The 14,687-nt window shown below is 42.0% G+C and overlaps 2 protein-coding genes across 3 annotated transcripts in view; both read right to left on the reverse strand.

Moving 5' to 3' along the window:
• Window positions 1–3,218: 3,218 nt before the first annotated feature.
• Window positions 3,219–6,635, reverse strand: LOC131460891 (PAK4-inhibitor inka2-like). The gene is made up of 3 exons (XM_058631768.1): window positions 6,493–6,635; window positions 6,354–6,388; window positions 3,219–4,311 (listed from the first exon to the last, which is right to left on the reverse strand). Exons 2-3 carry the CDS (start codon window positions 6,369–6,371, stop codon window positions 3,310–3,312), a joined length of 1,020 nt encoding a protein of 339 aa, XP_058487751.1. The 5' UTR covers window positions 6,372–6,388; window positions 6,493–6,635; the 3' UTR covers window positions 3,219–3,309.
• Window positions 6,636–14,276: 7,641 nt separating this feature from the next.
• Window positions 14,277–14,687, reverse strand: part of LOC131461084 (guanine nucleotide-binding protein G(i) subunit alpha-2) — a 47,393-nt gene continuing 46,982 nt past the window's right edge. For both annotated transcript variants that reach the window (XM_058632083.1, XM_058632082.1), the window contains one exon: window positions 14,277–14,687. The gene's annotated coding sequence lies outside the window, so the exon portion shown is untranslated.

Below are 14,687 nucleotides of genomic sequence, written 5' to 3' on the forward strand. Positions count from 1 at the left end.
ATCTGTTCTACATTATTATTATTATTACACAATTCAGTTTGTATGAACTGCCTCCGGGCTGTTGCAGTTTCCTTTCTCATGAATGGATCTTTCCTCACATGACGCCACCTCGTTTCTTACAAAATGTGATTTTCCCTCTGATAACGTTTGGAATCAGAGAATCTACATCATTCACTGTCACTGTCCTTCTCTGTCTGCAGCTCTCCACACGGAAACAAACATCATATCGTGTTGCAATTACTAAAGAAAAAAGATTTGTAGATAATCTTCTGTTTTATATCATGAAAAACAAAGAAAATCCATCACATATCAGATGTAAATTCACATTCTGTAAACATGAGTAAATAGAATATTTAAACTGCATTTTTAAAGTGTTTAAACTATATTAACTAATAATTATAATCACTACACTAGTACAGCAGCGACATTCCCGCGCTCTCTGCACACAGGAAGTGATGTTTTATGTCACGACAGACGGAGGATTTAGTGAACGTGAGTATGACTGAAAACAAACAATGGTGTTTTTCAACTACATAGCACAGACTCCGTACTGAAATACAGCAGCAGGGTTTGTGCTGTCGCTAAATACAACAGACTCCTCTCTTAGATATTCTTAAGTCTTTTTTAACTGATCTACAGTTCGACTTTGATTCTTCTGTCTCACATACTAATAATGTTACATCACTTCAGTTCACGAAGACCAAACAGAGGCAGGACCATAATAATTATAATAGTAATAATAATAGTAATATTAATAATGATAATAATAATAATAATTATAATAGTAAACAAGGTTTTCTGAATCTGAATAACAACAAAAATCACCTACATTTACACATTACAGCTTCAAATAAACCCAAGTGAAGGTAAGAAATGATGTGACTGAAGTGTCTGTCTTGTTCTGAATGGACATTCAAAGCTGCTTCTATGACATCTGAAACTGGACTAAGTGAATGTCCACTAATGTCCTCATTAGTCCAATAATGGTGAACGAGGGCTCTGATGAGAGCTTCACCACAGTCACACAGAGATGAGGAGCCTGATCTTCTGCCTCTGTTGACTGAGGGGATAATTACAGCGGTACACGACACTGTCAGGGGTCACTAGAGATGAAATCCTCAGCAACACCTTTAATTAACAGGAGGTTTGTTGTGAGTGCGCCGTGTTAAAATGGGCCCCGACCTCATGCTTCTGCAGATCTGCACATCTGGTTTGGCCGGAGTCATGGCAACCAAAGAGCTGAGGATCATGTGATGATGACAGTGAATATAAAAACGGAAACGGCACAAAACCTAAATGATCTTTTTCTTTGCCCTTTTCAAAAAGTACTGTCTCAGGTCCTCTAAAACCCCGTCTCCATGTGGACGCAACGCCTACCAAAAAACAAAAATTCATTCATTCATTCAGAGATGGTCTTCTACACACCTTGATTGAGCCGTTACTAGAGGAACTGCTGCTTTCGTCTCACGTCAAACCACAATAATCTCCTCTGACCTCTGGCATCAACGAGTCATTTTCCCTCAGATAACTTTGATGTTTTCTGGATATTTTCCTCTCTTCTCGTCACTGTTCTCTGTAAACTCTAGAGGTCGAGCGCTGGTGCATGAAAACCCCTGCAGATCAAAATCCTCAGACTAGCCTACATCCGTCTGGCACGGAAAACCACGGCACGGTCCAAAAATCACGTAAACCACATCGCCTCCCCACACTCTGGCACTGGGGTCTGGTCTTCAGCAGGTCACCTTGACCATGTATACACGTCTAAATGCATCAGGCTGCCGTCGCGTGTGATTGGTTAAAATAGACATTGGCAGACACGCAGTTGTGCCGCTGTTCAATCATGCAGTCATGCCACAATCATGCAGTCATGCACAGGTTCTGTCAACATGACTGATTCATCGTCCAGATGGTTTGTAAGAGGAAGGGGGGTCAAGCAAATCCAGATCTGGTTTAGTAGTGAATATGCATTCGACTAGCAGAATAGTGGACTGTGATCTGGAGACCCTGTGTGTGTGTGTGTGTGTGTGTTTGAGGTAAATTGGACCCTCTAAATTAAACTAGGTGTGAGAGTGAATGTCCAGGGTTAGCTGAGATCCTCTGTGAGCCTCATGTGGACGATAAAGCCACAGAAAATGGACGTGGAGACCATGTGCTGTGAAGGTATGTTTGTGTTGGGTCATGTGACTCGCCCTCCATCCTTTTCCCCCTCGCTTTAATGATTCCCAGTGAAGTTAGAGGAGGCGACACTGGTGCACTTTTCCAGCTGCAAACCTCTGGGAACCGCGAGTCTTTAGCACCACGAGTCACGGGTCCCTAAATAAACTTCTCCTGCTGTCACAGACACTGACAGTGGCAGCAGCAGCAGCAGCAGCAGCAGCAGCAGCAGCAGCAGCAGCAGCAGCACGTGTTGCTGTTTGTCTAAAGTGATGAACAGAGGGAAAATGTTCAGGCAATGTCCAGCACTGACAGCAGCATTAGGCGACGTTTGTGCGTGGATGAGTGGGCACCATCTGTGGGTCTGTGTGGGTCCGTGTGGGTCTGTGTGGGTCTGTGTGGGTCTGTCCACTCCACACTCTCAGTTTGTGTTGTTATGCTTCATAAAGCAAACGCCACAGCTGCTCAGCCACAGAGGAAATGACCTCATCAGAGTGTTGATACAGTCTGTAAATCGCTCCGTCGTCCGTCACGAGCTCTGCAAAGAATTCCTCTTTTCTGTGAGCTGGAATCTGACGAGACGATCCACACACAGCGAGTGTTAAAATGCACTTCAACAGTTTATGAGTGCAAATGTGTCCGTCTGAGATAATAATGACCTCAATTTCTCTTTTTATGATTGTTTTACACCAAAGACGCTGAAACACACGACTTCAAGCTCCACGTGTTTGCCAACAATCTTACGTTTCTGATGAAGACAAAGGGACTGAAACGATGATTCACTATTTTGAGTGTTTTTAAAGAATTAAAGAAAGTTTCAGCTTCTAAATGGTGATTTATTAACTATTCTCTGGTTTCTTTGCTTCAAACAAAGAAATCATTAAAAACTTAATCATTTTTGGGTTTTGGACAAAAACAAGACAAGACATTTGAGAACATTGTCCTTTCCACGTCTGATCAACACTGATCAACACTTTATCCGAGAATCTGAGAAAATAATCTTTGAAAAAGTGTGTTTTTAAAAGTCCTTTCATGACATGAACAACAACAACAACAAGTTTTATTTTCCAATAGTTTATTCACAGCGTACAAAAAGGTGAGATTTAAAGCGTGGTATAAAAAATAAAGTGACTCTGAAGATTCTTCTTCTACTGATCAGACGTAGCCCAGGATGTCCTTGCAGATTATGGGCTGTCGGCTGCCCGACTTCAAGAGAGCAGCGAAGCGGTAAAAGTCTGTGTCCAGCTCATTGATGCCCGAGTGCGACTGGTGGAAAAAGGGAACTTTAGGCTGCGACGCCACGACCGGACACGACAGACGCTTGGACGCGTTTGCAGTTCTGTGGACAGCGTGAGCGGCGTCTGTGGATCTCATCCTCACTCGCTCCTCCACGCTCTTGGACAATCCGGCCAGTTTCCTCCTCACGTTGACAAAGAAACCTTTGCCCGGTCTGCTCCTCGAGCTCGTCTTCAGGTTGGAGGCCTCGGGACAATCTGGCAGGTCCATCCAGTTCTGAATGAGGTCGGCGAAACTGTTGTCTCCCAGAACCAGAGGCTGGCGGTTGCGTCCTCTCGTCAGTAAAGAGTTGGTCCAGTCTTCCGGGTCTCCGGCCTCCAACGACGTCCACCTTTCCAGACAGGCGTCGGACGTGGACTTGGGTCTGACGCGACCACTCGGCGCTCGGTTTGTGCGCAGGCACGCCGAAGACGACACCCGCACGTTCCTCGTCCTCCTCAGGACGACTCCTTCGTCCTGCCACGACGCCTCAGAGTAGCCCGAATCGAACTCCAGACTCTTCTGACTGCTGGGAGAACCCAGGTCCAGTCTGAGGCTCAGACCCAGTCCACTCGAGTCGTCGTCATCCTCCTCCTCCTCTTCCTCCAGGTGACTCGCCAGGCAGCAGGCGGAGTCGTAGGTGCTGACCGTGCTGGCGTTGGACATGCGCAGGCGCGTGCGGTGCTCGCGCTGCAGCGCCCGCTGCTGGCAGGCGCGCGCCACTGCAGCGTGACGCGACAGCTCTGGGAGTCGGTTGCCGATGGGAGCGAGCGGGCACCGGGGGGCGGGGCATGTCCTCCGCAGCTGCTTCAGGTCCTGCAGAGACCGCATCATGTACTGCATGTGACCCCGTAAACACTCTCCTGAGTCACGGAAGCAAAGCTGAGGAGACAAAGGGAGGGACACGCAGTCAGTCAGTGTGTGTGTGTGTGTGTGTGTGTGTGTGGTTTAGAGACCTAATCTCACACAGAGCTGCTTTTACCATGACTGTGTTTAAACATTATACTGTATATTACATCATCTGGATTGTAATCTTTAAGCCTTTTTTCAATCTGATGACTGAAATTTTGCAAATACTTCACAGTTCAAAGTTCACTCGGCTCGTTTTTGTGAACCAAAAGAAAAACACGTCTATTTATTATTTTATTGTTATCGCTACTTTGTATCGCAACTAAAAATGCGATATAAAATGAATCAACACATGAGACGGAAAAAAACAACACATTTTTTAAAGCCTGAATATGTGACCTATAAACCACCCCCCCCCCCCACACACACACACACACACACACACAGGACGTCCATATAAGGAGTCGTGTATTATTATTCCCATGGCTGCACCTGCGGTTAAAGGGTTAACGTACATACTGTAGAAGCATGTCAGTCAAACTGAAATTAAACTGTTGAAATGAGCAAAAGTCCAGAGTGCAAACCTAAATGATGGATGGTGAACAGACATAATAGACGTGTAATACATCAACTCTCCACTAGTGCCTGAACACTGGGACAAGGATGGTCGTCCAGTTTAAACGTGTGGTTGAGCTTCACCCACACCTCGACACACGTTAATCACGTGAGATGCTTGTGATTAAAGTGTTTGTGAGCAGCTCTAATAATAACTGCACAGGTGGAGTAAATCCAGCAGCCACAGTTTCGTGGGCACGCTCAGACTTGCTCGCCGTGACAGACACATTTCATCACAAAAGGAAATTCAGCCGTCTGTTAAGTTACCGTCAACATCACGCCTCGCTCACCAAACCCTGCACTGACTCACTGATTCTGATTAAGAAAAGGAAACGCACAGTTTAGCTCCAAAAACTCAACGTCTGGACACTCACACCAGACACATACTACGGCCATTGTGTTCAAAGGGCGGCCCGTGGGCCACATGCGGCCCATAACCAGCTTCATCGTGGTCCCAGTCTGTGATTTAATCAGAAATAACCAGAGAAATACTTTTCACTGTCCCTTAAGATTCTTACTTCACTTCTTACTGTACGTCTGATGAGGTTTGAGAGCAGAAGAGCTGAAACTATGACTGGATTAATAGATTATTGATCAATAACAGCAGTGTTGGTTCTCTCCTGTCTTAATTCAAAAAGAAAACAGACGCTAACGTTGTGCACCTTTTTGATTGTATGCACCTGAGATGACAAACGCGTTAAAATGACTTACAGCTAATACTGTTTCCTTTTTGTGGGAAAGACACGTACGACCAACAGAATTGTATTGTTAGTTCTTATTTTATTATTATTTTTAATACATTTTAAAATTTGTCATCACCTGTTGCAGAAAAAACGAATTTCTTGTTTTGAAAATGTTCTTTTTTTGAAATAAATGAACAAATAAAGCTTTTCCATGAGTTGAGTTGACTTCAGGTGAATCACAGCACTACAACTTACTGCAGACTGTGTTTTAAAGTCAGTATTTGTGTGGATGTGGTCACAGATGTCACAGATGTCACATCCACCACAGCCTCTGACACAGTCTCTGCTCTGACTCTAGACACTTTTCTTTTTCAAGTCCTGGACTCTGCTGATGGACCGGAGAAGGTCCATTTTGTTTTCATCCTACTTCTGCTCCATGAGAGAGAGAGAACTCGGTCATGGACAAAGCAACACGTCTTGATTCATATTTGAAGTGTTTCATCAGATAATGAGTCCAAGCTGCTGTGTTTCTGCTCATGTGCTTAGAATCAGTGCATGTTTGTCTAATAATGACACACATGCACGAGCTGCATCAACTTAATACAGTAGGTGGATCAAATATCCACAAAAACAAGTCTGCATGTGCAACATGTGCAGCATCACTGACGCTGCAGCCTCCAGCTGCACAGACAGATGTTCAACACTTCATTCATATCAAACACACGGGAGTTCGTTTAAAGTGTTAAATTAAGAGTTAAACAGAGAAAGAGAACTCACCATTTCTTTTCTTTTCATTTGCGAAATTCAAATTCCTGCGCAGAAATAAAGAAGAAGGAAAAGTCACATCAGTGTTTAACGCACTAACACAGGAACTTATATCATATAAAAGTCTTTATTTATTTAAAAACACACAAACCTCAGGTTAAGATGCAACTCCGTCAAAGGTTCAAAGGAAACGATCCAAGAAAAAAAAGGCCGAAGAATCCCGGGTTCAGCGCGTGTTTGCGCAGCGTGTGTTTGCGCTGAGTGCGCAGGCAGATGTGAGCGTCTCTCCTCATTCACCTCCTTTTTCACTGCGCGTGAGTGTGAAGCAGCCAATCACAGCGCAGCATCGTCACTGCGCTCAAACTGATCTGAGAGCAGCTGCAGCGACAACTGCTCACCACACACACACACTCACACTCGCATGCACACGCACACTCGCACGCGCGCGCACACACACACACCAACTCTCTGTTTTAAAACGTGTTTGTACTGAAAATGTCACAATTCAGGACTCACATGTATTTCTTTTTTCACTTGAATAATGCTGATATTGTATCCTATGGTTTTTCTGTCACTTGTATATTTAAAAATGTTATGTTTTGTTTCTCTAAACAAAGATATTAAATAATCATCATAATCATCACGTTGTCTCATCATTATTATTATAATTATTATAGGTGTTATTGTTATTGTGGGGAAAAAGGTCCAGTGTTTTAATGAATGACATCTCACACACACACACACACACACACACTCACACTCGCATGCACACGCACACTCGCACGCGCGCGCACACACACACGCACACCAACTCTCTGTTTTAAAACGTGTTTGTACTGAAAATGTCACAATTCAGGACTCACATGTATTTCTTTTTTCACTTGAATAATGCTGATATTGTATCCTATGGTTTTTCTGTCACTTGTATATTTAAAAATGTTATGTTTTGTTTCTCTAAACAAAGATATTAAATCATCACAATCATCACGTTGTCTCATCATTATTATTATAATTATTATAGTTGTTATTGTTATTGTGGGGAAAAAGGTCCAGTGTTTTAATGAATGACATCTCACTCACACACACACACACACACTGATGTAGAAACATAAAAATAAGGCTCTTACTGTATTTCAATGACATATAAACGTCTTATTCTAAGTTTGTTTGTTTGTTTGTTTGCATCTTAAATTGATTACAATGTACTTTAAATTAGAGCTGAAACAATGACTGGATGAATCCATGATTAATCGATTACTAAAGTCACTCTTCAACTATTTTGATCATTGATTCATCGTTTGAAGCTTTTTTCATGATTAAAAGCAGATCTTTTGATTGTTGTTTCATTTTCTTGTAACAAAGAAATCATTCAAAACTGAATCATTTTGCTTTGAGGACAAAAACAACATTTGAGGGCGTCGTCATTTCCAGGTTTGACAAACACCGTCATCAATGTTTTTTTAACGTTTCCTGACATTTTACGATCAAACAATTACTCGAATAAAAGAATTAAAAAATATATTCGTTAGTTGCTTCATTTTTTTTAGGTGGATTCATTCAAAATTTCTCGTGAAAATTCTCTCTCAGCCTCGACAGAAGCAACAACACAACAGCAAGACACTTAACAACACTTAACAACACTTAACAACACTTAACCACTCCTCCTCCTCCACCCTTACACATGCAACTCTTGGGATTTAAATCGTGTTTTATTGACATTGTGATGCGTAGAATAACCTTGTTATTCAGTTCACTGAGGTTAGGTGTAAGGGTCAAAACAATATAACCAAACATCTTAAATAAATGTTTCCAACGCCTTCATTTTCACTTAAATTAACAGAACTTTGAAATCCAAACCTCTGCCCTCTGACACTGATTTAAAGACATTACAGTTGTTTCAGATGTAAATCACTGAATAAATGTGGGCGTAAACACAAAGCTCTGAATGTTAATGTGGTGAAGCAGTGAACGACGGCTCATGCAGATGTGACGGCTGAACACTGAGTGAGTGATTGACGTCTTCAGTGTCTCTGTTCACGTGCAGATGTGTCCTCCACACTCAGGTCACTGTTAACATACATGTCCATGGAGCATGTCCCAACCTGCTGCAGCTGCTGCATGATCCACCTGCACAGCTGCCTTTCATTTAGAGGCCTCATATGTGACTATTCTAACAACCTTCACTGCACTAATACTAGATATGATGTTGCCCTTCACCACTTATTTGGCCCTGCCTTTCGCCCTGTGGCGGCTGAGATGGGCACACGTGGACGATGAAGTGGTAAAAGCAGAGCAATAGAGCTTTGCACGCGTATACTTGTCATTACGGTAGAATCTCTTCCTCTGGACGATCACAAAGATTCACCTGCACGTCACATGTTTGTCAGCGGTTGAATAAACAGCGGTTACATCCATAGATGTGGACACTGAACATGATCTAGCAGAAGACATTTCATTTCTACAGCCATGAACATCTGAATAAATCCAGGCATTATCTAAGAGGGTGAAACCACGCTCTGACCGGGTTGATCAGTGGTACAAGACGGGGGCCCCTAAAGCAAGGGCCACATGACCACCAGGCTTAAGGCCCTGGTGTACTTCCGCGCGTGGACAGCACACTGCACGAACTGAACCTCGGCCCCAAACACACAGTTCCACCACAGAACCTCCACCCGCTGACACCCCCACGGACCGAACCTCCACCCGCTGACACCCCGACGGACTGAACCTCCACCCGCTGACACCCGGACGGACCGAACCTCCACCCGCTGACACCCCCACGGACCAACCCTCCACCCGCTGACACCCGGACGGACCGAACCTCCACCCACTGACACCCCAACGGACCGAACCTCCACCCGCTGACACCCGGACGGACCGACCTCCACCCGCTGACACCCCCACGGACCAACCCTCCACCCGCTGACACCCGGACGGACCGAACCTCCACCCGCTGACACCCCCACGGACCGAACCTCCACCCGCTGACACCCGGACGGACCGAACCTCCACCCGCTGACACCCCGATGGACTGAACCTCCACCCGCTGACACCCGGACGGACCGAACCTCCACCCGCTGACACCCCGACGGACCGAACCTCCACCCGCTGACACCCGGACGGACCGAACCTCCACCCGCTGACACCCCCACGGACCGAACCTCCACCCGCTGACACCCGGACGGACCTTTCAGCTGTAGCATCATTCTCTTGTTCTTTGGTAGAAATGCGTCCCATTCCCTTGCGTCCAGACTTGTACCGCCACCCACTGGTTGAAGTGAGATACTACAGGACCCTGACACGCGAGTACACCAGGGTCCACGATATGTGTAGTACACTTAACTTAACACACGGGATCTTTAAACCTCACAGAGCCAGGTTTCACATTTGATGCTTTTCCGTGTTTAATTCTAGTTTCACATAAAACCTCCAAATACAGTAACATCTACAGTGTCGTGTGTCACATTCAAACACCATGTTTTTCCACAGTCATAGCCCCTCCCCCCCCTCCCTCTCTCCCTCCCTCTCTAAAAGCCACCAGTCCATTCACTCCACACACTGTGCATTCACTGATTCCCCTGAGTTGTGATTATTTCTGATGTTGCACTCAGACTCTCACTCTTTGTCCCCAAACGTCTAATGGGTTGAATTATTGTTGCAGACTGAACACAGTCCACGTCCATTAAAGGTCACGCTCAGCACTGTGGTGTCACAGTGATCACTCGTGAACACGCTCTTCACTCTGTCATGTCGTAGCTTTCACTCACTCATAATGAAATCCTGAAAACTTAAACATCGCAGTGTTTTTGCAACACTAACAGTGAAATTGGAAATCAACATAAAATGTGAACGTCCATCTTCTTCCTGCGCCTCATCCTTTTACTTCTTTCTCTGTGCTAAACTCAAATAATTCTAAACTGCACGTGTGGAGACTGCACGTGTGGAACGTCAGCGCCCTCTAGAGGCAGCACTGATGAAGGATTTGAGGATTTTCAGTGTAATCATCAGCTGATAACGTTCATGTTAACCTTTGACAGCAGAGCAGTAGAATAATCTGCATAATCTGAGATTTTGACTATGGCTTGGCGTGTTGTTGTTGTTGTTGTTGTTGTTGTTGTGTATTTAATTTAGATCATGGACCCTTGTCACAGGTGTTACTGATCATATTAACCGTGTGTTCACGTCATGTAAGTCAGGACACGGCGACACTGAAGCTAAATGACAACATTTACAAGTGTAAACATGTTTTATTCTGCTGTAATCTGTCGAAACAGCTGCGTTACAAACATTAAAGATAATAAGTGACAACGTTGTTTCTAGATAGTGATAAACAGAACAGTGTGGTTACAGCCTCTGACTGTAGCATACAAGTCTAGATAAGTGGAACCATGTCAATTATGGATTTGCAGTGTGTGAATATGTGAAAATAAATCCACAAAAGTGAGAGCGAGGGGGCGTGTTTCACGTCTGTGAGTGAGGGGGCGTGTTTCACGTCTGTGAGTGAGGGGGCGTGTTTCACGTCTGTGAGTGAGGGGGCGTGTTTCACGTCTGTGTGTGAGGGGGCGTGTTTCACGTCTGTGAGTGAGGGGGCGTCTCCCTTCAGCTGTGAAGCATCAGGGAAGATGATGATGAAGATGGTATGTGGATTTTTATATTTCATAGTGCTTTCTACTTTCATGCCTCCAAAAGAGTTTGTGGTCCAGCATCATTCATTCATTCATTCATTCACTCACTCACTCACTCACTTATGGACAGTGACACCTACTTTATACGCCTCTGCACCAGACCTAAGCAGAAGGTGAAATAACTTAAAGCTGATTTCTTCGCTCCACGTAACAAAGAAATCATTCAAACTGAATCATTTTTGGTTTTTGGACAAAAACAAGACATTTGAGAACATCATCCTTTAAAGGTTTGAGAAACACGGATCAACATTTTCTGACATTTTATGGACCAAACGATTACTTGATTAATCAAGGAAATAATGATAGGATTAATCAATTATGAAAATAATCATTAGTTCTACATAGATCAGAGTAATGAGTGATGAGTCAACCTTATCACAGTAAAAATGGAACATAGAATATAATCAACATCCACACAAGACTCTCCTCCATATTTGTCCTTCTAAAGCCACATATTATTATTATTATTGTTATTATTATTATTATTGTTGTTATTGATAATAAAAAAAAGCACTTACCTGTGGCATCCAGAACATTCACTTCATTCCAAACAAATTCCAGGCCTGGAAAGCCTTTGTTTTTCATGACTGTGGGTGAAACTTTGCTCGACTGATTAAATGACGACGTCCTTTGTGACTGTTTAAAAACACCTGTGCTGCTTAAAGACAGGTGACAGGTGACAGGTGACAGGTGTCAGCGATCAACAATCAAATGTCCACAAGTGAAGCTGTTTTTGTTCCAGAAACACAAACTGTGTCACGTTGTCATCGTCTCTCAGACCATCAAACACACGCTGACGTGATTCAGTCAGAACTTGATCATGAACAGTGTGAACAGTGTGAACAGCGTGAACAGCGTTCATCACACAGTCACATAACTGCATACACACAAGTCTGTGGAACTCATTTTCTTTCCTTTTTCTAAGCATGTGCAACATGAATATGAACCTACTGTAAAAACTAATGAAGCAAAACTCTCTGTAAGTGACAAACCAGAGAAATCCTCTTTTATAACCTGTCACATGACACGTGACTCAAGTGTTTGCACAGGTGCAACATGAGTGTCACTGATAATCAGACACATTTACAACCTGGATTTGAAAGTGAACTTATGACATTTGTGTTCAAACTGTTTAAAACATGTTTTTGTCAGAATGGTGAGCGTTTTTTCATTTTGTGTGTGTATAAAATGTTGGGAAACCACATAACACATCTATATATGTATATGTATATATACACATACATAAAACCATATACCACATGTATATATACCACATCTATATATGTATATATACATACATAAAACCATATACTTCAGGTGTCCACTAGGTGGTGTTCTCAACACGTCTTCAGAAGAAAGACGTGGTGGCTGTTGACCTGCTCTCACCACACACACACACACACACACACACACACTCTCACCACAAACAGTGTTAGAAACATAGTGAATATAAATAACCAAACACCTGTTTGTGTGTCAGTCAGCATATTATTATAATTATTATTATTATTATAATATTATTATTTATTGATTCATTATCACCAAACACGACAGCAGTGCATTTTAAAGCCAACGTGTTCCTTCATCCACGTTTGACGCCGCGATGGCGGGAATCATCGTCGTCGCTCGGATAAAATCTCATCGCTGGTTCCACTGATTCACTCTTAAAAACACGCGCTAATCACGTCATCCATCTGGGTGTGGTCTGCCACTGTGAGACCACAGTGAGACCCACTGTGAGACCCACTGTGAGACCTTTTCCACCTATGGTCCCAGCTCGGTTTAGGTGATGAAAAGTTTAAGACCACAGTCTTTAAAAGTCTGAATCTTCACAAAAATGTGCAGTAAGAGAGTAGCAGCTTTTCTGCCTCTGCCATCAGGAGGTCATGACAGTGTGACACTGAATCCACATTTCTGTGAAGATTTAGACTTTTAAAGACTGTGGTCTTAAACTTTTCATCAGCTGATCAACAGCCTATTTCACTTTAATGGTTAATAAATTGCTTCTTTTTGCATTTTGAAGCACGACTTAGAACCTTCTTAACATCCAACAGTGCAAAATCTACATTCTTGCAATTTTTCAACTGGTCTTAAAATGTTGATCAGGAGTGTGTGTTTGACGCTATATTAGCAAAAGAAAAATAATAATCTAATTTACCTTCAACACAAAAGACACGTGTGTTGTTTAATCACTGTATAATAATTACTGTATGATTTTCTGTATATTAGTTATTTCTAATATACAGTAAACACGGGTCATGTTTCTACAGGAGCCAAACACACCAAGAAATGATGTCACGTGACCGAGGAGGCAACTACTAACCACTGTACCACCGTGTGGCCTAAAAATAAGGATGAACAAAAACAGAGAGGAAAACAGTGTGCAAGAGTCAGGTGATCTCTACTTTTATTTAAATTAAATCATATAGGACTTTTTAAAGCATTTTATTATTTACCAAAAAAAGAAAAAAACAAAAACACTAACCTTTTTTTTCTGAATTAGATTTTCGTCTCATTTATCACTATATATATATTCAGAGGTTGCTAGGCAGAAAAAGGAAGGGGGGGGGGCACAGTGGGTAAAAGACGGTGCTAAAAAGCATAATCTAGGAATTGGTTGTAAACAGAAGTCGAGGCACAAACATCAGCAACAGACGTGGTAATGATACTATAAAAAAGTGAGAGAATGTTAGCTACACACATACTTTACTTACATCTGTTAGAATCTTATTTCTGCATGTGAAGCTTTTTTTTTTAGCTTTTTATACTTTTTTATTCATTTTTTTGTTCATTTTATTGGAATGTCAGATTATTTTTGTGCAGAGAATACAGAGCTAATATTTGTGATGATGCCGAGTCATGCAGAACAAACACTCTGGCTACCAATGACTAACTCATGTAAACATTATATATACATACAGTGTACATACATACACACACACATATACATACATGTGTATATATATATATATGTATATATATATATATATATATACATATATATACGTATATATGTATATATACATATATATGTATATATATACATATATATACGTATATATGTATATATATACATATATACGTATATACACATATATATGTATATATATACACATATATACACATATATATGTATATATATATACACATATGTATATATATATATGTATATATATACATATATACACATATCGCTTTAAAAAATAAGTGATTAAAAGTTGAATCATTTGCACATCGGAATCTCTAAAAGTAAAATGAATTGATTGATTTATTTATTTATATATATATATATAAAAAAACTGTTTTCCTTTGCCTCATTTAGTAAAATTGAAAATAAAGAAAAAGAACAAAAAATACAAAATAAAGTTTGATTTCTTTTTTTTTTCCTGTGGTCATCGGAGCCCAAAGAGTGAAGGATACGAGCGACTGGATCAGCGTTAGATGAAATTCTGCAAGACTTGTCGAGCTTTCAGTCTCTTAGTTGTTGTTGTTGTTGTTGTTGTTGTTTTTTTGTTTGTTTTTATTATAAAAAGCAGATCGAAGCGTACGTCGTGGTTTTGGCCAGTGCAGTCATTCATGATGTGTGTGTGTGCGTGTGTGTGTGTGTGTGTGTGTGTGTTCCCCTCGTCTTTATGGTCGTCACAACCGTTCAAGTAGTAAT

Source organism: Solea solea, chromosome 6 (assembly GCF_958295425.1).
Source record: "Solea solea chromosome 6, fSolSol10.1, whole genome shotgun sequence".
NCBI classification, from domain to species: Eukaryota; Metazoa; Chordata; class Actinopteri; order Pleuronectiformes; family Soleidae; genus Solea; species Solea solea.